We start from the raw sequence: 23,511 nt of genomic DNA on the forward strand, positions 1-23,511 counted from the left end.
CAAGAGCTCTTTCTTGGGGACCGAATTGAACACGACGAGGTTCTGTGCCGATGGAATGTTACAGAAGCAACTAGACCAGCTACAATATTTCACATTTATCAAGGGCGTCATGCAGGTGGTAAGTGAGGTTGCAAACCGTCTAGCTTCCCAAGAGCCCCCCTCACCGACGATCTACGGCTCCGACGACCCCAACCACACCACATGTAACGGACGCCGTCAGCGCCGATCTTGTCGTTCGCGTTGACGGCCACCAAGTGGCTGCTTTCGTTGATACTGGTTCGCATTTTTTCGCTAATGAGTCTAAAGCTAGCCGACATACTAAGAAAAGTGAAGGCGCTGTGGACCGGGCCCAACATCAGAACTGCCGGGGGCCAGTTGATGACGCCGATTGGAAAATGCACAGCCGGAATAGTAATAGCCGGTTCAGCCTTCGTCGCCACCCTCGTCATTCTCTTTGAGTGCTGTAAGGAACCTATTTTGGTGATGGATTTCTTGAGAGAGTACGGTGCAGTGACTAATGTCCGCGACCGCTTCGTCACATTTTCTACGAGCACCGAAGACGTCGACCCCGCGGAACACCAGCGACCACGCTTACGCATCGCCGCCGACGACGTGACGCTTCCGCCGCGAAGTTGTTCCGTCGTGCCTGTAACCTGCGACAACTTGCACACCGGGTCTGCCGTCGCTGAACGCATCAACGCACTGGTACTGAGTCAGGGCGTTTCGCCAGGGCCGTAATTAATGTACTCGACTGACATGCTGAACTCCTGCTGACGAATTTTGGCAGGGAACGTCGACAGATTGTTAAAGGCACTGCTGTTGCTTACTTCGACGAAATTGCCGCAACACAAGACTGCCTCTTAGTGCAGCACGCGGCGTCCACCGTAAATATGCCTGCACCTGTGGTTGATGTCAGTCGAACTTTATCGCCCATCGAACGCAACAGCCTTCTTGAGCTCATCAATCAGTTTAAGAGCTGCTTCTCATCTGCGTCAAGAGTTAGCCAGACGCCGCTCACCAAGCACCGCATCATGACCGAAGCCGACGCAAGATCCATTCGGCAGAATCCTTATCGTGAAGCACAGAAAGAGCGTGAGGCAATACAAAAACAAGTGAAGACTATGCTTGAGGCCGGTGTTATTCGGCCATCTAAGAGTCCTTGGGCATCCCCTGTCGTATTGGTGAAAAAGGACGGTAGTCTGTGCTTCTGCGTCAACTATCGAAAACTCAACCAGGTCCCAAAGAAAGACCTTTATCCGCTACCGCGTATCGACGATTCACCATGGACCAGCTACGAAACGCACCTTTTCGTCGATGGAGTTGAAAAGCGGCTACTGGCAAATCGAAGTAGATGAGAGAGACCGTGAGAAGTCCGCTTTTGTGACACTTCACGGACTTTATGAATTTCAGGTGCTTCCCTTCGGTTTGTGTTCTGCGCCAGCAACGTTTCAACGACTAATGGACACGGTACTCTCAGGCCTCAAATGGCAAACCTGCCTAGTGTACCTCGACGACGTGATTGTTTTCTTCGCCACGTTCGAGGAACACTTACGGAGACTGAAGCCGGTCTTTGAAGCTTGATTTCGTAGCGGTGTCTTTCAACACCACCTAGATACTTGCACAAGGACCGTTCACTCCGAACCATGACGTCATGCTACCTGGTCTGAAATTTCCATTGCCAAGGCTGGCGTGACGAAAGCAGTGACATCAAGATTGCTGTTGCTTACTCGGGAGCATCTTCATTAGATTTTATGGTAGTCGGGCCAGGTAGCATGACGTCATGGATCGGAGTGAACAGGCCTAGTGCTATCTAGGTGGTGTTGTGCCTTTCCGATAGTAATGCCTTTTCGCGCTTTTCGTGCTTGGTCAGTGGTCAGAGCGACGGTCCGCTCACGTTATTAACAGGATCAGCCGGCCGTGAGCGGTGGATAAGACTAGTATAGAATAAAGCATAACGCATCGCTACAAAATACCGGCCCTGGCCTAACTTTGAAACCAGAAAAGTGCCATTTTGGTTTTGAAGAGCTTCAATTCCTCGGTCACGGGTGGTTAGTCATGAAGGTGTCCGACCGGACCCTGATAAAATCGTTGCCGTCGATAATTTCCCGACGCCATCCCACAAAAAGACCGTGCGACGTTTTCTGGGCGTCTGCGCCTACTACCGCGGTATATTGCGGACTTTTCGCGCATCGAGTCTCCATCAACACACCTCAAGTGAGAAGGTGTCCCCTTCGTGTGGGGCGAAGACCAACAACGGGCATTTCACGAGCTACGGCAACTGCTACAGACGCCTCCTGTGCTCGCAGATTTTGATGAAGACGCCCCGACGATTCTTCATACCGATGCTAGTGATGTCGGGCTGGGTGCCGTGCTTTTTCAGTGGCAAGACGGCACCGAGAGAGTGCTTGCTTACGCCAGCAGGACCCTATCCAGAACGGAGGCTAACTACTCCACTACATAAAAAGAATTCCTCGCGGTGGTATGGGCCGTCATGAAATTTCGCCCATAATTATACGGTCACTGTTTCACCGTCAACCCGCCGTGGTTGCTCAGTGGCTATGGTGTTGGACTGCTGAGCACAAGGTCGCGGGATCGAATCCCGGCCACGGCGGCCGCATTTCGATTAGGGCGAAATGCGAAAACACGGTGTACTTAGGTTTAGGTGCACGTTAAAGAACCCCAGGTGGTCCAAATTTGCGGAGTTCCCCACTACGGCGTGCCTCATAATCAGATCGTGGTTTTGGCACGTAAAACCCAATAATAAAAAAGTAAAAAATAACTGTTTCACCGTCGTCAGTGATCACCATGAACTTTTCTGGCTGACTAATTTAAAAGATCCAGGCGGTCGGCTTGCACGCTGAAGCCTTCGGATCCAGGAGTGCGACTGCACTGTTGTATACAAATCGGGGTAGCGGCACGCCTACGCCGACGGCCTTTCTCGGTCTCCTCTTGAGACTGCATTGCACGACGATGACGACGCGGCTTTTCTAGGCATGGTAGACACTGTCGCCGTTTCACGCTAGTAACGCGAGGACTCAGAACTGTTTCTTCTTATTGATTACTTAGAGGGAAGAAAAAGCAGCGTGCTGAGGTTATTCACCAGAGGGCTGCCTTAATTTTGCTTGCGTCATGACGTTCACTATAAAACCTTTTCACCTAGTCGCTGAGTCGCGTACCTCAGGACGTTCATTAAAGTTTTACATCCATCCATCCAACCTAGTGGCAGCCGCTATCTACTTGTCGTTCCCGCATCTCCTCGGAACGAAGTTTTGCACGCGTATCACAACGAGCCGACCGCTGGTCACTTGGACTACATCCATATCTTTGTCTAGAATTAGGCTAAAGTACTACTGACCGAGACTTGCGCCGGTCGTGAAACGTTATGTCCAGACATGCCTGGAATGCCAGCGCCGCAAAACCCCACCCGTCAAGCCTGCTGGACTGCTGCATTCTGTTCAGATACCACAAGCGCCGTTCGCACAAGCTGGAATGATCCTTTTAGGTCTATTTCCAGTTTCTACTGCTGGAAATAGATGGATAATCGTCGTCACAGATTATCTTACCCGATACGCCGAAACAGGTGCTCTCCAGCGGGGAACAGCAGCCGAAGCAGCACGATTTTTCATTGAAGCCGTCTCCCTAAGGCATGGCGCTCCGGCAGTGATCATTGCCGACAGAGGTTCTGCGTTCACGGTCGCGCTTCTGGATACCGTTTTGCGACTAAGTGGTACCACTCAGCGAAAGACAGCTTATAACCCCCAAACCAATGGGCTGACAGAACGTTTGAATAAGACGCTGGCAGACATGATGAGTATGTACATCGACGTCGACCGCAAGAACTAGGACGAGATTTTACCTTATGTTACATTTGCGTACACTACGGCTTGCCAAATAACAGCACGCGTGATACCTTACAGCCTTGTTTACGGCCGGGAAGTAACAACACTGTTGGATGCGATGCTGCCATGAGTCTGGTGCCGAGGAGTTTACGCAACGCGCCGAGGAAGCAAGGCAGCTTGCGCGTTTGCACATCCAAGAGCAACAGGACCGCGATGCCAGACACTACAATCTTCGACACAGACCCGTCACGTACAACGTCGGCGACCAGGTGTGGGTCTGGACTCCTATTCGTCGGCGGGGGCTATCTGAGAAGCTCTTGCGCATATACTTCGGGCCGTACACAGTTCTGCGCCACATCAGTGACTTGAATTATGAAGTTGTACCCTACAGTCCTTACTGCTCCAAACACCGGCAGCATCTGCCCGAGGTTGTGCACGTGCTTCGTATGAATCCATACTTTTCCTCATGACATCAATTTTGCACCATCACTGCACTTCCTTCTGAGCTTGGTGTATCGGGACGATACTTTTTTTTTCAAAGGAGGGGAAAATTCCACATCCTATATCATCGCCGCGGGTATGTGCCCGGCCATGAAAACGACGCTGAAGTAGCGCGCGAGTAGAAAAACAGACAACGATGTTGCGTTCGTCGGTAGTCGTCGGCACGTTCTTTGCGCTCGAGCGTGCTGCCGGACTCCTCGTGAAGGAACTGCGCTGTGAGCCTCTCACGGTTCGCCGCCGCACGAGAACTGCGTTCGATGCTTGGTGTTCCAAAGCGTCGTCCGTGAAGATTCCACGCGCTGTTTGGTCAAGTAGCTGGCGGTTTTCCTATTGATCTTTGCTTTTTTAGCTAATTGTTTTGGCGCTTCGTTACAATAGCTGTTAACATATTAGAATAATTTCGTGCTCATCTGCAATGTCTCTCTCATCGCCAGGCCAGGAGGCATACTCCTGGTCGGCTTCCATTCCTCCCCCTGATTTGCCTGTGGAGCTTTTCTTACGCAGTGGGACCACCAGCTAGAGCACTGCACGGGCCGATTTTTGCGACCCGGGCCCGGCCCGGGCCCGTTTTTACATTGGGCGGCCCGCCCGAGCCCGATCAAAACTTTTATGGCGAGACCCGGGCCCGGCCCGGGCCCGGAAATAATCTACGTTACTCGCCCGGCCCGGCCCGCCACCCCTTTACCTTAAGCCCGAGCCCGGCCCGAGCCCGACTCGAAACCGGCCCGAACCCGGCCCGAGACCGAAAAATACATGTTTTTCAGAGTTGAGAAGCCCGAGAATAATTCGCAGAAAGCCCGAGCCCGGCCCGGGCCCGCGTCCAAAAACCCGAGCCCGGCCCAGGCCCGGGTCAAAAAGCACACGCCGTGCCCGAGCCCGGCCCGAGCCCGTGAAAAAACTCCTCTACCCGGCCCGGCCCGTGGGCCGGGCCGGGCCGGGTAGAGGAGTTTTTTCGGGTAAGCCCGAGCCCGTGCAGTGCTCTACCACCAGCGTACCTGTGGCTTTAGTCCCGAGTGATGGCGGAATGATTCGCATGAAGAATCCCAAGGCGATTCAAACCGAACTGCGGATGGCCTCGGCCAATTTTCAACAGTTCACCGAGGTTCGACAATTTGGCCGAGGGGGCATCCTTTGCTGCTCGCCAGACCAGGCTTGTGTACAAGATTTACGGAAGTGCAATGTTTTTGCGACACATCCGGTGAGCAGCTACATTCCTCCTCACCTCGCATGTACCAAAGGCTTAGTCCGTGGTGTTGACATATGTCTGTGTCCCGCAGAAATTTTGGAAATGTTTTCATCGGCAGGCGTGATTTCTGTGTATCGTTGCAGTCGTGTCGCTGATAATAAGCGCATTCCCACAGAAACTGCCATTGCTACGTTTGCTGGCTTGAATCGCCCATCAGAAATCAAGGCATGACCACTCATATACCGAGTTGAGCCTCTATCACCCCGTGTCCTTCAATGTTTAAAATGCTGGCGGTTTGGACACTCCATAAAAGCTTGCAGATCAAACACACGGTGCCGCGTTTGTGGAGAAGACCATAACTCAAATGAATGTTCTTCGCGTGATGAATCCTGCTGCCTTTGCAGCGGTACTCATCCTGCAGATGAGCCTAACTGCCCTGCAAGGACAAGGGAACTACAAATCCTTGAAATAATTGATAGACGCCGATGGCTCTCGTCGCGAGGCCATTGCAGAAATTCAGAGTAGGACTCAAGGATATGCTGGTATAACGGCCCGTCAAACTTTAGCTCTGGATAACTCAATCTCTCAGGCTGTTGCGGCTTCCGTCGAAAAGGCGTTGGAAAAAGCAATGGAACGCATTATGGTGAACCTCACTGATTCCCATGTTCAGGCAATGTCCACACAATTCGGTCAGTGGTTTCAAATTGCTAATAAAACCAACAATGAGGGTCAGGTGCCTGTTCTACCAAAAAGTCAATCTAGTCAAGTGTCGACCGCGATACCAACGATAAACAACGATGTTGCAAAGCCATCAATTTCTGAGAAAGTTGACCACACCTGCCTTTCAGACACAGATGCGACCGAAAATCAAGATGTAGAAATGGACCCCCGATCACTTAAACGCACAAGATCACCGGTGAACAAAAATCTAGCTCTCCCAACAACTCAAAGGCTAAAAAGTACGTGAGAGAGACTCCAACTAAGAAAGACTTCTTAAAAGAGAGGGTTTTAGACCAAGCAGTCTCTGCTGCTCTGCTTTCTTCACCATAGGAAGCTTAACAGTAATTCAGTGGAACTGTCGTTCCATACTTTCCGCTGCTTATATCTTGCTTCTAAATATTCTCCAGATATTATTTTACAGGAAACTTGGCTTACTGCTGATTAAAATTTTAATCTAAAAATTACCGATGTTTTCGATTGGATCGCCTTTCCCAAGGCGATGGTTTAGCTATCTTTGTGTCAGCAAAGATCTACCATAAAGCTACGATAACACATCAGATAATGTCACCAGAATGTGAGATGTCAGTATTGGATATAACGCTTCCTGGTTGCACGCCATTTTCCCTAGTTACCGCGTACTTCCCTGCAGGGGTGCAAGATACCCGTTATCTCGATACCACTATTGCTTACAGTCAGAAAAACGTCATACTGGTAGGCAACTTTAATTCCTACCATGTATCGTGGGGTTTCCGAACGGATACTTGTGGCAAAAGGTTGTGGGATTAGACTTTATCAAATCATTTCTCCTGTTTAAATTCAGGAGTACATACTTTCGTTCGCGGTCAGTCACGTTCTGCCCTAGATCTTACGTTTGCCAACTCGAGCATTTCAATCACCCCCTGGAACACAGTTGACTCCGGTACTAACAGTGATCATCTACCTATAATTTTTGAACTGGTTACTCCGTCCACTTGTTTAGATAATCATGTTCGCACTTTTGTAAATTACTCAAAATTTAAAAATGTGTTAAAATCAGCTTTAAACGCTCAGGAAGGCATGGAGAATGATTTTAAGGCAATGAGCCTTTGTTCAATACTAAAACAAACATAAAAAAAGTCTCAATTTGTCGTACCATCTACTAAAGGTGGTTCTTATTGTCCATGGTGGAATTCTGACTGTGAGCGAGAGTTTAGACGTCGAAAAGCTGCATGGAAAAAACTTTTATATAACCAATGCCCCGCCCCGTAAATTGGGCAGATTATAAGTACGTAGCTGCAACATTTAAGCGAACAGTCGCAAAAGCTAAGGACGATTACGATTAGAAACACTACACATATCTTTCTAAGTCTAGTAATAAAAAAGCTCTGTTTAAATTTCTTCGATCCCGTAAAGTTATACCAGCCCCAGTGAATATCGACTCAGTCGTTCTATCAACAAAGGAGTTATCAGAGTCACTTGAGAAAAATGCTAAAGGTCTAGCGCAGCGATTTACACATAAATTGCCGACAGGACTATTGAAACCTCCCTCGGGAGACGACTTTGTGGAAGTCACATTGACAGAGCTTGAAAACATAATTAGATTATTACCGGCGTCAGCCCCAGGCCCAGATGGAATTACAATACGAATGCTAAAAGTTGTTTGATTATGCGCCTCAAGACCTATTAAATATAGTAAATTTTCTCTAAAAAATTCCTGGATTCCAAGAGAGTGGAGGGTAGCTAAAATTATTCCACTGTTGAAGAAAAAAGCAGCTGGACTTCACCTTGACAACATAAGGCCAATTTCTCTTACTTCCAATGTCGTAAAATAATAGAAAGGATTGTTCATGAGCGCATAACACATTATATGCAGGACGATACCATTCTCAGTCCTTGTCGGATTGGATTTCGTCCCGGGCACTCGATATGGTGCGCTCATGTAGATCTAGAGAGCCGCATTAAACTAGCTCGTCGCAAACGAGAGTATGCAGCTTTGGTGAAGCTTGATGTGGCTAAAGCATACGACACTGTAGAATACCTTATTCTATTCAATAAACCGAAGTCTACGAATTTACCGAAGTATATTACCGCATGGATATATGAATTTATGAGAGATAGAGAATTTTATCGTTATCAACACGGCATTTCGACGTCTAAATACAAGCAAACAAGAGGTGTACCACAGGGTGCCGTTCTTTCACGCATTTTGTTTAGCGTTTTGATAAGCACAATTCCTTTGTCCAGGGAAGTGAACGTTTATGTTTATGCGGACGATATCGCATTTTTTACATCTGCAACTAATGTACACTCACTGCACCAGTCATTGCAGAATTACCTTGGAAGGCTTGAGACATGGATAGATTAGTTATATATGTCATTAAATGTTAATAAAAGTGCTGTACATGTTTGCCCGTTAACTGCACCAGTGCATATATCCCTCCAATATCATCAGGAAACCATTCCTCAAGTTGACTCGGTGAAATACCTTGGTGTCATATAAATATCATCAGGAAACCATTCCTCAAGTTGACTCGGTGAAATACCTTGGTGTCATATAAATATCATCAGGAAACCATTCCTCAAGTTGACTCGGTGAAATACCTTGGTGTCATATATGATGGAAAGCTTGTCTGGCGCACTCACATTGAACATATCGCAACAAAGGCAGAACGTGCCGTAGCTATGCTCCACCGGCTCAGTCACCGTCGCTCTGGACTACGCAGGGATACTTTAATGATGATATATAAAATGTATATTCGGCCTATATTAGAATTCGGTTGCGTGTTATTTTCCGGTGGTCCAGCCTATAAAATTAAACCTCTGATACTATTAGAAAGAAAATCTCTACGATTATGCTATGGGCTACCTAGATTTGTTGCCAACACTGTGTTATATCGGGAAGCTAATATATCCACTCTAGACTGCAGATTCCGCATGCTTACGGTTCAGACTTTAAAAAAAATTATGAATTTTCAAGGAGGCGTTCTCAATACATATTTTTCACTGAACCGTCTGAGTTTTTTAATGTATCGTGGTCGCGATTACACAATCCTCAGATAATATTTCTGCACGCACAGTTACAATTGAATGTGTCATTACGTCAAGTTTGCCATTCGAATAATGCCTTAACAGACCTCAAAATTGAATTCGAGGACATATTTCCAAATCATGCTAAACAATTGCCTAGCAGACATTTAAATAATATATTAAAAGACCAGCTAAACCAGCTAGCTACTGACAACATAATAGCTATCGACGCTTCCGTGTGCAATGAGAAGGCAGGAGTGGGGATCTTCTTTGAATCTCTTCAATGGTCTTACTCTCTTCACCCTCCCGACTTCACACCCATTTTTCAGGCTGAACTAATAGCGATTATATTAGCCCTACGAAAAATTCCCCAAAACGATTCATTAGCTGTTATTGTGACTGACTCACTGTCTGTATGCACAGCACTTACAGCCTCGTCAAATTCAAAAATTTTGCGAACATTTTGCTCAATGGTTCCTTCGTACTTCCGGCAAGTGTACTTGCTTTGAGTACCGGGACATCGCGGTTTGCACTTGAATGAAATGGCTGATTGACTCGCACGAGCATCACTTAATGGCCCTGTCATATCTGTTTTCCCCACATCAGCTTATGTCACCGCAGCTAGGTACAGAAATTTCTCTATATCGCAAGATTCCGCAAAATCTATTTTAACATCTTCTGATTTCCACCATCCTTGCTTCTCATGGAATAATAATCGGTGTACATCAAGGCAATTGGAAGTTTCCATTACAAAATTGAGATGCCGTATATCGCCACTAAATTTTTATTTACACAGGTCTGGTCTCGCTGTATCCCCTTTATGTTCTTTTTGCAATGTATCCGAATCCAATTAGCATTTTTTCATTTCGTGCCGCCGATTTTTAAGAGAAAGAAAAATCTTAGAAATTGCATTTCGAAAACTTGGCTTATTATTAACGTCAACAACCATTCTCTCCTTTGGGGCGACTTCACTGGGACACAGTCACAGGGATACTTTTCTTGCAGTTTTCAATTTCATTAGAGATACAAAAAGATTACCTTGCTGAATTTCTAGAATTATGAATTATTCCTATTATTTCAGTTCTTTATGACAAAATTGCTTTATCTCAAAATTAAGATTAAATCTCAAATTAAGATTAAGTTTTTGTAAAATTTCTCATAAACATAGTTGAAACCGCCTGCTTCTTGGCCAATCCCCCGTAGTGAGTATGCGCCAAAGTTTGGGAAACAAGACAAGACAAGATGTTGCGTTGGCTGTTTATAAAGTGCTTTTATACGTGCTGTACGCCGGCTTTCACGTCTCCTACTAGGTCGTGACAATATTGCCAATACCCAAAGTGCCAGGGCTCTGCATCAAGTTCAAGTTCAACTTCGAGTTTATTCTTCTTCTAGTACAGACTAGAAACGTCCTCCGGGGCTAAAAGCTGCTGTCAGCAGCTTGACTGGGGAATTGCCTTCGTGCCCTTGGTATTCCCTGTTTGACAAGTAACGCTTCCAGGCGGCGCCCACTACGAGTACGGCTTAACTCTTTCTGTAGCGCGCCCATTGGGCATGGTTAGCCCTCTATCGATGGTTTGAAATGTCGCTTTCGAGACCTTCCGCGCCGCTCACGGAGATACTGCGCTATCGGACGTGAAGAACTGTATTTTAGTTTTGTAAGCACTTCGCTTTTTTTCCCGCGAGGTGGTGATTTGTAAACGCGCTCCAAAGTTTCGCGATCGTCAAAAGAGAACGAAAAAATGGCACCCTGCTATCGATGGTTCGGAACGCCGCTTTCGAGACCTTCCGCGCCGCACACGTACAGAGTGCGCCATTAGACGTGAAAGACGAGAAATAATATTTTTGTTTTCTAAGCAGTTCTCATTTTTCCTAAATACCTAAACGAGGAACTCTGGAGCAAGGGCCACGTACCGAACGAGTGGAAACACGCGGAAGTCGTGACCATTCCCAAACCAGGCAAGAAGCCCGCGATCGACGCCCTGGGTCCCATCTCGCTGACTTCGTGCCTCGGCAAGCTGCACGAGAGGGTCACCGGAGCCCGCCTCCAACACTACATGGAGGACGGTGACCTCTTCCCGCACACCATGCTTGGCTTCAGGCCGGGACTTTCTGCGCAAGATGCTTTCCTAATCCTGAGGGAAGAAGTTCTCAAGGGTATCCCGAAGGGAGGAGAACACCTCCCGCTCGCACTCGACCTGAAAGGGGCCTTCGATAACATCTCTCACGAGGCCATTCTCAAGGGACTGAATGAAATCAGCTGCGGTGCGCATCTTTAATTACGTCAAATCGTTCCTGACGGGCCGGACGGCAACCATCGGAATAGGCCAGACTCGATCGGATACGATCGACGTGCCGAACAAAGGAACGCCGCAAGCGGCAATAGTCTCCCCGATTCTCTTCAACATCGCGATGCTAGCACTGACCAAAGAGCTGCGGAAGATCCCGGACCTAGGTTACGCCTTATACGCAGACGACATAACCCTCTGGGCCACCAAGGGCTCCCTCGCGCAAAAGGAGGCAGCCCTTCAGGAGGCCGCGACGGCCGTGGAGAGATTTGCGGCAGCGAGCGGGATGCGTTGTGCGCCCAAGAAGTTCGAGGTGATCCAGGTGCACGGAGGAGGAATCTACAAGTCACCCGGCCCTATCGAACTCTATCTAGAGGACCACAAGATCACGGAAAGCAAAAAGACTAGGATACTGGGTTTTTGGATCCAGAGCTACTTGAAAGCCACCCACACCATCCAAACCCTAAGGTCCACCACCAACCAGATCTCGCGGATTATCAAACGAATAACAAGAAGCCGGAAGGCCATGCGAGAAGAGGACACGCTCCGCCTCGTCCAGGCTCTGGTGATCAGCAGAGTAACGTTTAGCATGCCGTATCACTACGACTCCCTAAACAAACGCGACCAAGAACAAGTCGATGCCATCATCAGAGGCGTGTACAAAACGGCCCTGGGTCTCCCTGTTACCGCCTCAAACGAGAAGTTAGCGGCTCTCGGGATTCACAACACCTTCGCTGAGCTGTCGGACGCGGTTATGGCTTCGCAAAAAGCCAGACTACAGAACACGGCGGCGGGCAGAGCCATCCTCCACCGGACCGGCATGGCAACGGAGCTTCGTGCCCTCGATGGGCAACGATCACTCCCGCCCGAGGTCAGAAGCAAGATCACGGCGAACCCCATACCAAAGCACATGAGTCATGAACTCCACGAAGGATGACGCAAGGCGCGGGTCGACAGATAGCGCCGACAATTCAAGGGTAACCCGTAGGTAACGTACGTGGACGTGGTGGCGTACCCTGCAGGGGGCCTCTTCACGGTAGCTGCCGTGAACGGGAGAGACAGCTCCTTAATCCTCGCGGCCTCCGTCAGGGCAGAGACCCCAGCTGCCGCTGAGACCATAGCAGTGGCGCTAGTAATAAAGCAACATGACAGGGTGGGCAGGGCAGTTCATGTCGTTACCGACTCGCAACACGCCTGCCGCAACTTTACCAACGGACGAAAACCGGGGCTGGTGGCTCAAATTCTACGCCCGAGGCTGCAAGAATCCCGTCAAATCACGTGGACGCCGGGTCACGCGGGACTGGAGGGGAACGAAAGGGCGAACGCCTTAGCTCGAGCGCTAATTAACCGAGCGGGGCAAAACCAATCGTCTGATCAATCCCCACCCTTTACCTTTGTGCCCCTGCCATCAAATTACTGCGACCGACTCGACATCCAGCGACTCAACCGCAGGATTTATCCCCCCCCCCCCCTCACAAAAAGCTCAGCACTGAAGAGGCAATATCCCTGAGACTTATCCGAACAAACACATTCCCAAACCTACACAGATACAGCAAAATATACCCACAAACATATTGCGGCATCTGCCCCTGGTGCGGCGACACACGCCCTACACTCTTTCACATCTCGTGGGGGTGCGGGGGCAAACATGAACATTTACAGACGCCAAACGCATCATTTTAGCGGTGGGAGGTACACTCTAATCTTGGTAACCTATAAGTATACCTATAAACACGAGTAACGAATAAAATAACGGTTACATCGTTCGTCCTTTTGATGTTTTCATTATATTGCTCACGTTAAGGGTTACAATGACAAAACTGAGTGCGACGGGAGCTGTTTATTAGTTACTTTGATCTGCTGCCAGCATGTAACCTCTATATTGTAACCTATAGAACTTGAAGTAACCTTTAACCGAGACCTCACATAAGTAACCTTTAACCTAGACACGCCGGCGCCCATGTCGGCGCGCGGGCGCCGGCATGTCTCGGTTACAAGGACCGACCGCCATATAGGCGCCCGCCACCGCACCGGAGGGAGAGAGAAAAATGCGACGGTTGGGAAGTGAGTTCGCGGCTCACGTTTCAGGCAGTTTTTTTAGGAGGCGTTTGCTGTGCGTGTGTGTTTTGTTGCTGGTTTCGCGCCAATTTTGTCAGTGGCAATGGCAGTGACGAACCGGGACTTGTTTGAGATAGCGTGTGGCCGCTGCAAGGATTCATTTTGTGACGGTGAGAGCTACAGTATCCTCAGTTCGACAAACATTCGCTGCGAATACTGTGACCACAGCTCCGGACCCCATGAAAGAACAGACGAACTTGGTAAGTGTTCTTGTATTGTGCTGGTTTGTCTGTGTTCAGTATATAATTAGGCTGCAGCTTTTCTTTCATCAGAGGAGAGGGAATTAAGTGGAAAAAAAGTAAGCAAAGGGGTAAGCAGCAATTCTCGCGGAAACGCATCGGTGTTTCTGCCACGCTCAAAACGAAGCTTTAAGGCCCGTCCACGTTACCGGCACGGCAACTCGCCGCGCGAGTTGTCGGCACATTTGCTTCTATATATCTTGCGATTCTTTGAGGGATCGGCCATTTGTACTTGCTGAATGTTGTCTTGTGTAGAGCGCGTTCATGAGGAGGCTGTTATTTACAAGGAAGGTCCGGAAGCACCGGGCAAGAAAAAGTGCAGATTTAGTTCTGTCGCCGGCACCCCGCGCAACTATTACAAATGAGGACGCTGCTTTTGAACTACAGGCTTGTTCCTTAACGTCTTTAATCAGCATTAGAAGCAACATCATGCCAAGTCCATTTATCTGAGCATGAAACCGTGCGAAACAACGGGACAACACGAGAACTCGGGCACGTAGTGCTGTTTCTTTCGTGTTCTCTTCTGGCTGTCCCGTTTGGCGCTGTTTCACGCTCAGATACGTACCAACTGGCCCGCCTACAATCCGTGTTGCAGTCTATTTCTTTGTATACATTCTGGCCAGGAAGGGGCGCTGCCATTTATGCAAATAATTAAATTCTTTCCAGGCCCTAAGCTCCTCAAGTATGACTGGTGCATCACTTGACACGGACAGAATAAGAACCCCGCTCACGGTGATCCTCCCAGACTGCCGCAATAGACACATTTTTGCTGGCAGGAAGCCGAAGTGATCACTGTCTCCACATCTGGATTCCAACGGTCATTTATTTTTTGCCTTCTGACATATTATGTTAAGAACCTAGAATATCCATTTGCGTTTTACCGAATGCTTGCTCTCGTGCATAAATTTGTGCTACCAGGAGACAAGCTAGTGAAAGGACTGCCTGTCTGAAGCGTCTCTTTGCGCTCCTAAGCAAGAAAAATGTCATCTAGGGAGAAGCTCTGTTCTCGCTGCTTTCCATGTTTTTCAGCAACTGTGAAGTGAACGATAAAACAACATATGTGATTTACTTCAATGCTGCTAGCTCGAAAGGTGGGAGAGGCTTATCCCATAAGCCGCTATTTTTTCACGTCATACATTGTTTACTTCTAGTCACAAGCAGTGCATTTACTTGCTCTAGTCATTTGTTCCCCTCACTTGTGGTGAAGGCTGGTTAATTTTGTTTTACTTGTGTATTTAGAGGCCTCAGAATTTCTTATAGACATAGGTTAAGCATTTAATTCACCCACGTAGATGGTTCTGTTTTGCAAAAACTAATGCACTCTTATTTCCCTTCATTGCTCAGTGCTAGCAGATCGGTACACAGGGTGTCCCAGCTATCAACGCAGCACAGTTAAAAAAAAAGGAACGCCGTTACGCGAAGCAAACCTAGTGCGTATTGTTTCCAGTACAGTGGAGTAGCCGCCAGTATTTTTTTCCTTATTGAGATCTAATTAGGTAATTGTAATTAATTACCTAACCCGAGAAGTACTGTCCTAATTATCAAAGTGTCAATGAGAAAAGTGTAGAGTACCCTGAAAAACTACCGATACAACTTTCTGTTGCTCAATACGTGCTACATAAATGTGTTTTTCCGAGTGTGAAAGAAGGCCCCGAATACACGCAGAATTACCGCGTGACTGGCCGTTCGAGGCACTTTGCGTGTATTCGCGGGCTTCTTTCACGCTCGGAAAAAACTTTTATTTAGCACGTATTGATCAACAAACAGAAAGCTGTATCGGTAGTTTTTCATGGTGCTCTACAATTTTCGCATTGATACTTTGATAATTAGTAGAGTGCTTCACGAGTTGGATAAATAATTTGATTACCGAAATAAATCTCAGTAACGAAAAAATTACTGGCGGCTACTCCACTGCACCAGAAACAATACCCACTAGGTTTGCTTCGCGTAACACCGACCTCTTTTTTTAAATCGTGCTGCGTGATAGCTGGGACACCCTGTATGTCCCTGCGCTTGTGCAGAAATCCAGTATTGCAGTTATCCAATAGCATAAATTGTGATATGTTTGTCATTTCACACAGTTGTGGTTCGATGACTGTATATGGGAGGTCTCATGGATCGTATTTTTTGTATTATATCTTGTTGAACAAAATACTTGTAATAAAGAATTTCGTACTTGAGAGTACTCCAACTTATTCCTCGAGAACATTCACAGAATATTAACCGGAACAGCTTATTACAAAGGCTCAGGTGCATAGTTAGGAAATGAAATACTGACATTGCCTTCAAGTACATTTAAACAACTCATTGTCACCATATTATTGCCAGCAGCGCTTTGTAGTATGCTTTTGCTCGCCTGAACTTAATTACGTATTATAGCCAACCTACATTATTCATGAAGATGTTGCTTCCCCTTGTGTTTTTCTTCATTGAGTGTGTACTTCAAGTAATTTTGTGCCATTGGAAGGTGGATTTTTAATAAATAGTGGCTTTTGTGCACAAGTAATATTCTAGGAACTGGAGACATTTTTGGCTTCCACATATTTTGGAGGGACACTAACTCAGAGGCACTATATTTTTGAAACCTACAGCTGAGTTATAAGGGCGGTCAAGCAGGGACTGTACCCCAAAGACTATGTTAAATTTAGGGGTTACTTCAGCAATTTATTCAGACGTCTTTATTGTGATTGCGCTATATTTTTATAGCTAACCTATAAATATATCACCACGTCATCATTCAAAACGTTCTGCATCTCGAATGGGACCAACATTGTGATACCTATCAGTTGCCTCTGATTTGTTTTCACCACAGATTGTCATGCAGAAGTTTGAATTAAGGGACTGAAAGAAAAATGTTTGTGTCAATACCAATTCGAGCGAGTTATGTGCTCTCTTCAAAGCTTTAATGAAATGCATTGACAGTGGAAGTCTCTTCTTTAGTCCCACACTTTAAACATAACATCTGAGTTGATTTAAGCATAACAATCTGAGGTGAAACATATCAGTCAACCAGCAAGCATGACAATATCGGCCCAGTTCGAGATGCAAATACTTTGCAGTGGAACATTGGAAATTTTCTAGGTTGGCTATAAACATAGAATGCAATCAAAAATAAAAATATCTCTATAATTTCCTGAAGCAACCCCTAAATTTAACACGTCCTTTAGAGGTTACATTTGCTTTAGAATATAGAAGACTACAGCGTAACCTCTAAAGCTACATCTTTTTTAAGGGTAGCAATGTACCTTTTATTTTACATTAGTTACAACGTACCTTATAATATATTGGTTACAATGTACCTTATATTTTGTATTAGTTACAATGTACCTTATAATATATTAGTTACAATGTACCTTATAAATGTGAATTTGTGCACCTATACTAAGGGTTACCCAGCTAAGGGTGTACAGCTGACCGGCGGTACCCTGGCGGCACAAGAAGCTTTCGTCCAGCAAGTACGTCGAGCAGCCATGGTCAGTGGAGTCCTGGAATGAGGACACCACCCACTCGTCCTCAAGATCAACGATCTCGATGGTCTAAATAAATGTTTCTCTCTCATTTTTGCTACCAAGCGGTGATTTTTAAACGCGCTCCGAAGTTTCGCGATCGTCAAAGCAGAACGCAAAAATGTCCGGCTTCGGAAACGGCGTGCGCGCTTCGGGAGATCGCAGATATCGCGATTCCGCTGCCTCTGCGGCTGATTTTATTGATACATCGAATAGCAGTGAGTCAGAGGACGCTGACTACTCGTCGGACTTTGAGTCTGAAAGCAATGGCGAGGCAAGCCAGCCTGGAACATCGGCGGCCGCAGCCCGGCACGACCAACTATAATGCTCGCAGTTAAATTTTTGTAGCGAAATACCCATTCAATACAAAATATAAATTTTTTGGAGATGGTGCCTAATAGACGCCAATACATTTTGTATATCTCATAATTTTTGTAACATTTTTTTCCCTAGAAGATACAAGCGTGTCTTTACGAACTTTGTTCACTTTTATCGCACAATCTTGATTTTAACAATTTATATCTTTTTATGACATATATCTTGTTAATAAAACTTCTATGCGTGAAAAGTGCATTCATTTTGCTTTCTGTTTATGTATTACATTAAACATTGAGTGCAGTAGTTCCTTCAGATTAAGAAATCTACCGTAACATAAAAAAACACCACTTTCCCCATGGTAGGGAAATAGTTAAATATATGGCGCAACTGTAGGATACTCAAAACGACAACCGGAGATACAGAATTTGTGGAAGCAAGGCTTTGTTTGTTTATTTTCTGTCCTCAGTCATAAGTTCTGAAATCTCCAAGAGTATAGATCGTTTTGAAAGCAAGTTTAAAGCTTCGTTTCGATTCTTTGGTTTAGAAGTTCACCGATATTCTAGTTCACGTGTGCATAAAATTTTGGAGCTTTGTTTTCTCGATGTGTCGTTCTTTGAAGAAGATATGTTTATAGGCTTTTTGTGTGACAGGCTTTACCCTCAAGACCAGGTTATTTGTTACAATATTAGTGGCGCGCTTGAGTGTCGGTACACATATTAGGAAGTGTTCGGAAGGCTTTTTTTGTTAAAGGAAAAACGTGTTAGTTTTGAGGAACCGTTGCGTGACTCCACAATTTTAGAAAGTGTTTGTCAGCTTTGGTTAAAAAGAGACAAAAGCGTGTGTGTGTGTGTGTGTGTGTGTGTGTGTGTCGCACTGTGTCAAGAAAATAACAGCGTTGTGAGTTTCATTTGAAGCGTGCGTGGAAGTACTAAGAAACAAGCGCGAATTTTCTTGTAGTTCTGAGTGCATAATTTGCGTAAGTATTTTTAAGCGAAGCTTTATAGTCTCACAAGTGTCAGCGGTGGTGATATCACGCTGAAAAGTGGGCCGATCCTGGTGATAGTGCAGAAAGGGTCCAAGCTCAATGGCACCTACCAGTGACAACATAGAAAGAAAAGGGGAGAAAGAGAGAAGGAAAGAAGAGCAAGATAGAAAGAGCGATATATATATATAAATATATATATATATATAATCATATCATAAGCCAACAAACATTGACACCAAGAACAACATAGGGGAAATTACTTGCACAGACTAATTGAATTAAAGAAATGATAGATTAATGGAAATGAAAACGGATGAAAAAACAACTGTCCGCAGGTGGGGAACGAACCCACGTCTTCGCATTACGCGTGCGATGCTCTCACCATTGAGCTACCGCGGAACCGTTTTCCCATCCGCTTTCTGGGGTATTTATGTTTTACAACTATAACTCTGGGAGTGTTAGCCAGCGCCACCACTCGCAAGCCTAGGGGCGGATGTGGTATATGTATATATATATATATAGAGAGAGAGAGAGAGAGAGAAAGAGAGAGAGAAAGATAGAAAGAATATCACCACGAAGGTCAGATACACACAAGCTTCGCTTACCCCCATTTTCACGATAGGGGAAGGGTTGGTGATTTTTGTTTTTCTTGTTTCTTTAGCGCGTGTTCTGTGTGGGCAAGAGAAAAGAAAGGTTAGTGCGTGAGTCTAACGCATGAGCTAGTCTTTCTGCAATGTTACAACGACAGACATAGTGCATGTGTGAAGACAACGAGGCTCTTAGTGGCACTAGTATGTGCGATAACGACTGATGTAGAGTATGAACAGACTATCGTATTCTGTGAAAGTGGTAAGGACTGTCAAGGCACGGCTGCTCAGATCGCTACAAGCTCACCGTCATAGAGAGCACACTAAATTAACCACTTATCAACTTTTTGTCTACGGAATAAGTGAAAATGTGGTGCTCACAGAATATTTTACCAGTATTTATTTTATTTAGTATGCCTATGAATTGGTGTTTTCATTGTAGGACTAAAGATAAGGCAGACATGAAATGCGTGCCAGCAACGTGGCGCGTGTTTTGTGCAGTTATCATTTCCTGTTATTTGCCGCCATTATTGCTGTGATTAAGTCTTCGCCGCGCATTACACTCAATTTCATAATTAATGTTATTAGAATTAGAAAGGAGGTTATCTTTACAAAACGCAACGGGCGCTCATTGAATCTTATTGTTCGCGCCCTGTCCAGATTGTTTTCTGCAAGCGATTGTGCGCAACAGGGTGAATTTTGCGACCCATATTAAAGCGCTAGCTATTCATATTGCTGATTCAATACTAACATTATTGCCGCATTTTCCCTTCCATTACGTTGGTCATAATGCAATAGTGGACAGAATAGGTGTAAAGGACTACTCGAAGAAACACAAGCATTGCTGTGTGCGTTTGTGTCTGCTTTTCTACCTCTCGCGGTTTGCACTATTCCTGTTAATCTATCACGAAGTGCAGCAAGACTATTTCGTAACAATGGTTATATGTTTTTGTAGATTTTTTAGCGACTTGTGTACTATATGCGCATGCGTGCCCTTTATGTGCGAAATAATTAGTTTATTTGAACGGCGGTTGTTATGCCAAACTTGTAAGGAAGGCAGGGCCTCAAAAGTTGCGCCTCAACGCAGGTTTTCCCTCCGCTTCTTTCTTTACGTCATGTGGAGGTCAGTCCGCTGTTAAAGGTGACACTCTCACGTGCGGCTCTTACTTTGCTGGCGCACTAGCTCCAAGTGTGGGCCGCAGCAATGCCATTGTACTACATAGGAGTGTGGACAAGTGTCAGCGCTACTAATCACAATCATTTGCTACAAAGCCAGGTGATCGTAACCACGCAAGAGGAATAACTCGCGCACGCTCTAGACTCATCTGTTGCTTTTAAAAGTGCGCGTAGTTATTCGGCTTACACATAGCGCGGCGCCCAGTTAACTGTCACTTAGCAAATGGTGCCACTTCTAGTATTGTCTTGTATCTTTCCTTACGTATGGATTCGCTTATAGTTGTGTATTTCTCATGGTATGTATCCATGTAAATTCTCTGTACACAGCCCAAGCACAGATTTTATCTGCGATCTGCAAATCCTGAAAGTGCTGCTGAGTACGCCGTTCCAGGAAAAGCTACCCTGGCAGATAGTGGCGTGTCGGCGTGGAGGCTTACTGTACATGTACTACGCCCCCATGAAAGGACAGCAGCTCCTCAATAACAGCCGGGTCTTGAAAAAGAATCGCCAACGCTACTGGAGGAGAAACTTTTACTACAGACTGACCACCAGTGAGTGCCGAGCAACTGCTCATAACCGTCATGAAAATCACCATTGCGTTTCTGCTTACGACGGGATACTTTCTTCATGTGCCATCACACAGGCTTCAGAAAATACATTGTCTATTGTTGTTTAGCATCACATCGACAAGACTCGTATGACAATTCACATTAGAATTTCTGGTAAAAGAACGTACGCAAACTTTACTTTTAATTGCTAATGTCGAAGCACATCCATATTAAACAGCAAACTTGTGGATCTCTCGCGTCATAGCATCTCATTGTTACAGAGCTCAACAATTGTATCGTCTTACACAAAGCGAAAGAAATGTTCTGTTAAATTACGTTTATGTAACAGTAATCAAACAAATGTGGTAGCAGTTAACAGTACTCAAAAATGTGAACATTTTTTTTTCAATTCTGGGAGCATATCGGGAAGAAAATAGAGAAAAATGAGTGTCAACAAGATATATGGGAATTTCCTCCACGTTTATTCTTGTTCTTTTCAGGTGAAAAGAAACGTACCAAATGTAATTAAAGCCTAAATTGAAATGATAGCACTTTAACAGTCCTTAAGTGCTTACATTGATAAGCGTATCAATTTTCTTTTTTCGTGAATGTTTATGACCGACCAATCTGTTGCAATGTTATCGCTCGGCGCCAGACGCGTTTTCGTGTATCGGAACTTGCTCGAATGTTGTGGCCAATTCTACAGCCAAGTGTACTTGTCCGTAAGTAGATTGCATGCGCGACTCCAATAGTGATGTATATTATCGAACGCACGCGAGCTCAAGTCAATTATCCTGCCATGTACGGTAAGCCAAGCATAAAAGCCGACGCACCTGACCCTTATGACCCAACTACTGGCACGCGACCGCAAGCGCGCGCGCGCCTAAGCGTCAAATGCGTCACAACCGTCGCTCGCGCACAGGGTGATGTGAGGCGACGTTGGATATTTTGCCTTTTACTGATGTTAGAATTGTTTTGGAACTTAGATACAATATCATGCGATGCGTAGCCGGCGTCCGCCAATCAGAGGCCACAATCCCTCGGTGGCTATGCTTATGATGGCCGCCCATATGACGACGCTGACGTCAATGAGCGTCCGAGTTCTTTGGACGCATGACACGCGCGAGTGTGTTCCTGAAACAGTGTTGTCATACTAGGCCGACAACGATACGGCCGACGACCGTGGGTGGTGGAAGTGCGACGAAAATGTGTGGCCAGTTTGAACGACGCCGACAAATTTGCCTGTCCATTAGTCTGAGGGGACGCTGATCTAGTCACCAGCTCCTGGCCTGCCAAAGACGAAGGGGTATGAATGGCATTTCATCGCTGCAGGTTTGTCGGTGCAGCATTCTTTGTCTAGAACAGCCGCCGGGCAGAGCTGTGATAAATGCCAATCGTAACACGCCTTAGCAGCACGCGACATTTGGTCGAGCTCGGGTGAATCGACCGTATAGGCTAGCCGTTTTCCGCCATCGGAAATGGTGCCAAGATGCACGCAGCGGCTGGGAAGACGGCCTGCCTTTTTCCATGGCGTTTAAGTGCGGCCTGCCGGTGCCCAGCGCCCAGGACACTCTGCATTGCTTTCGCAACTGCAACCAGAGCGCTAAAGTCGGGGTCGCCAGCAAGAGAAGCTGCTTTTGCGTTACAGCCCGCCGCGGTAGCTCAGTCAGCTAAGGCGTTGCGCTGCTGAGCACGAGATCGCGGGATCGAATCCCGGCCGCGGCGGCCGCATTTCAATGGAGGCGCAATGCAAAAACGCCCTTGTGTTTGCGTTGTAGTGCACGGTAAAGAACCCCAGGTGGTCAAAATTAATCCGGAGCCCTCCACTACGGTGTGTCTCATAAGAACTGGTTTTGGCACGTTAAACCCCAGAAAGATCTTCGAAGAAGAAGTTTTTACGTTATATGCACCACCGATGTCGACCTGACTTCCCTGGACTGTTCGACCATGGTTTCTTTCCATATGGCTTTTACTGAAGTCGTTGCCAAGTTTTTGCGTGTCAGGTTCAAAGCCGCTCCCGAAACTTGCTGCGTGGCTGAATTTAAAGGATGAAGTGCACAATGGAGCTAGGGCAACGAGAAAAGAATAGCAAACGACGAGGCAGAAGTAAAGCAGGCATTCGGCCGAACGGCTTTTTGTTTGCTTCTCTTAAGTTTAAATAGGAGTGCTAATACAGAAACAGTAATTTTTTCTTGACTTGAGCTAAACACAACCTTCCTTCTCAGCAGTCCGCGTGTCTTCGATAATACCACGCAACCAGAGTGCAGTTTGTCATAGGAATGTATACGGCAGAGTACGCCCGGCTACCCAAAATGACAGCATACCGTGCTTGCCGCAGCATATGCTTGTCGTTGAATTCAGTGCGCTTGCCTCTGGTGCATGTCCTTCACTGTTTAGCTTTAATTCTTCCATGCCCTTCCATAACCATACCTGTAGTCTAACAGTTTGTCTTCCACATGAAGTCTTGGTAATACATCTTTCTGTTTGAGTCCTCGAA

The 23,511-nt window shown here is 46.3% G+C and overlaps 1 protein-coding gene across 1 annotated transcript in view; it reads left to right on the forward strand.

The window, feature by feature from the left end:
- Positions 1-23,511, forward strand: part of LOC119462446 (uncharacterized) — a 120,993-nt gene that overhangs the window by 13,699 nt on the left and 83,783 nt on the right. Inside the window, exon 3 of the mRNA XM_049672033.1 lies at positions 20,794-21,017. Coding sequence (XP_049527990.1) covers positions 20,794-21,017 — 224 coding nt within the window. The remainder of the gene's footprint in view (positions 1-20,793; positions 21,018-23,511) is intronic.

The sequence above is a fragment of the Dermacentor silvarum genome, chromosome 8, assembly GCF_013339745.2.
Source record: "Dermacentor silvarum isolate Dsil-2018 chromosome 8, BIME_Dsil_1.4, whole genome shotgun sequence".
Taxonomy (NCBI): Eukaryota; Metazoa; Arthropoda; class Arachnida; order Ixodida; family Ixodidae; genus Dermacentor; species Dermacentor silvarum.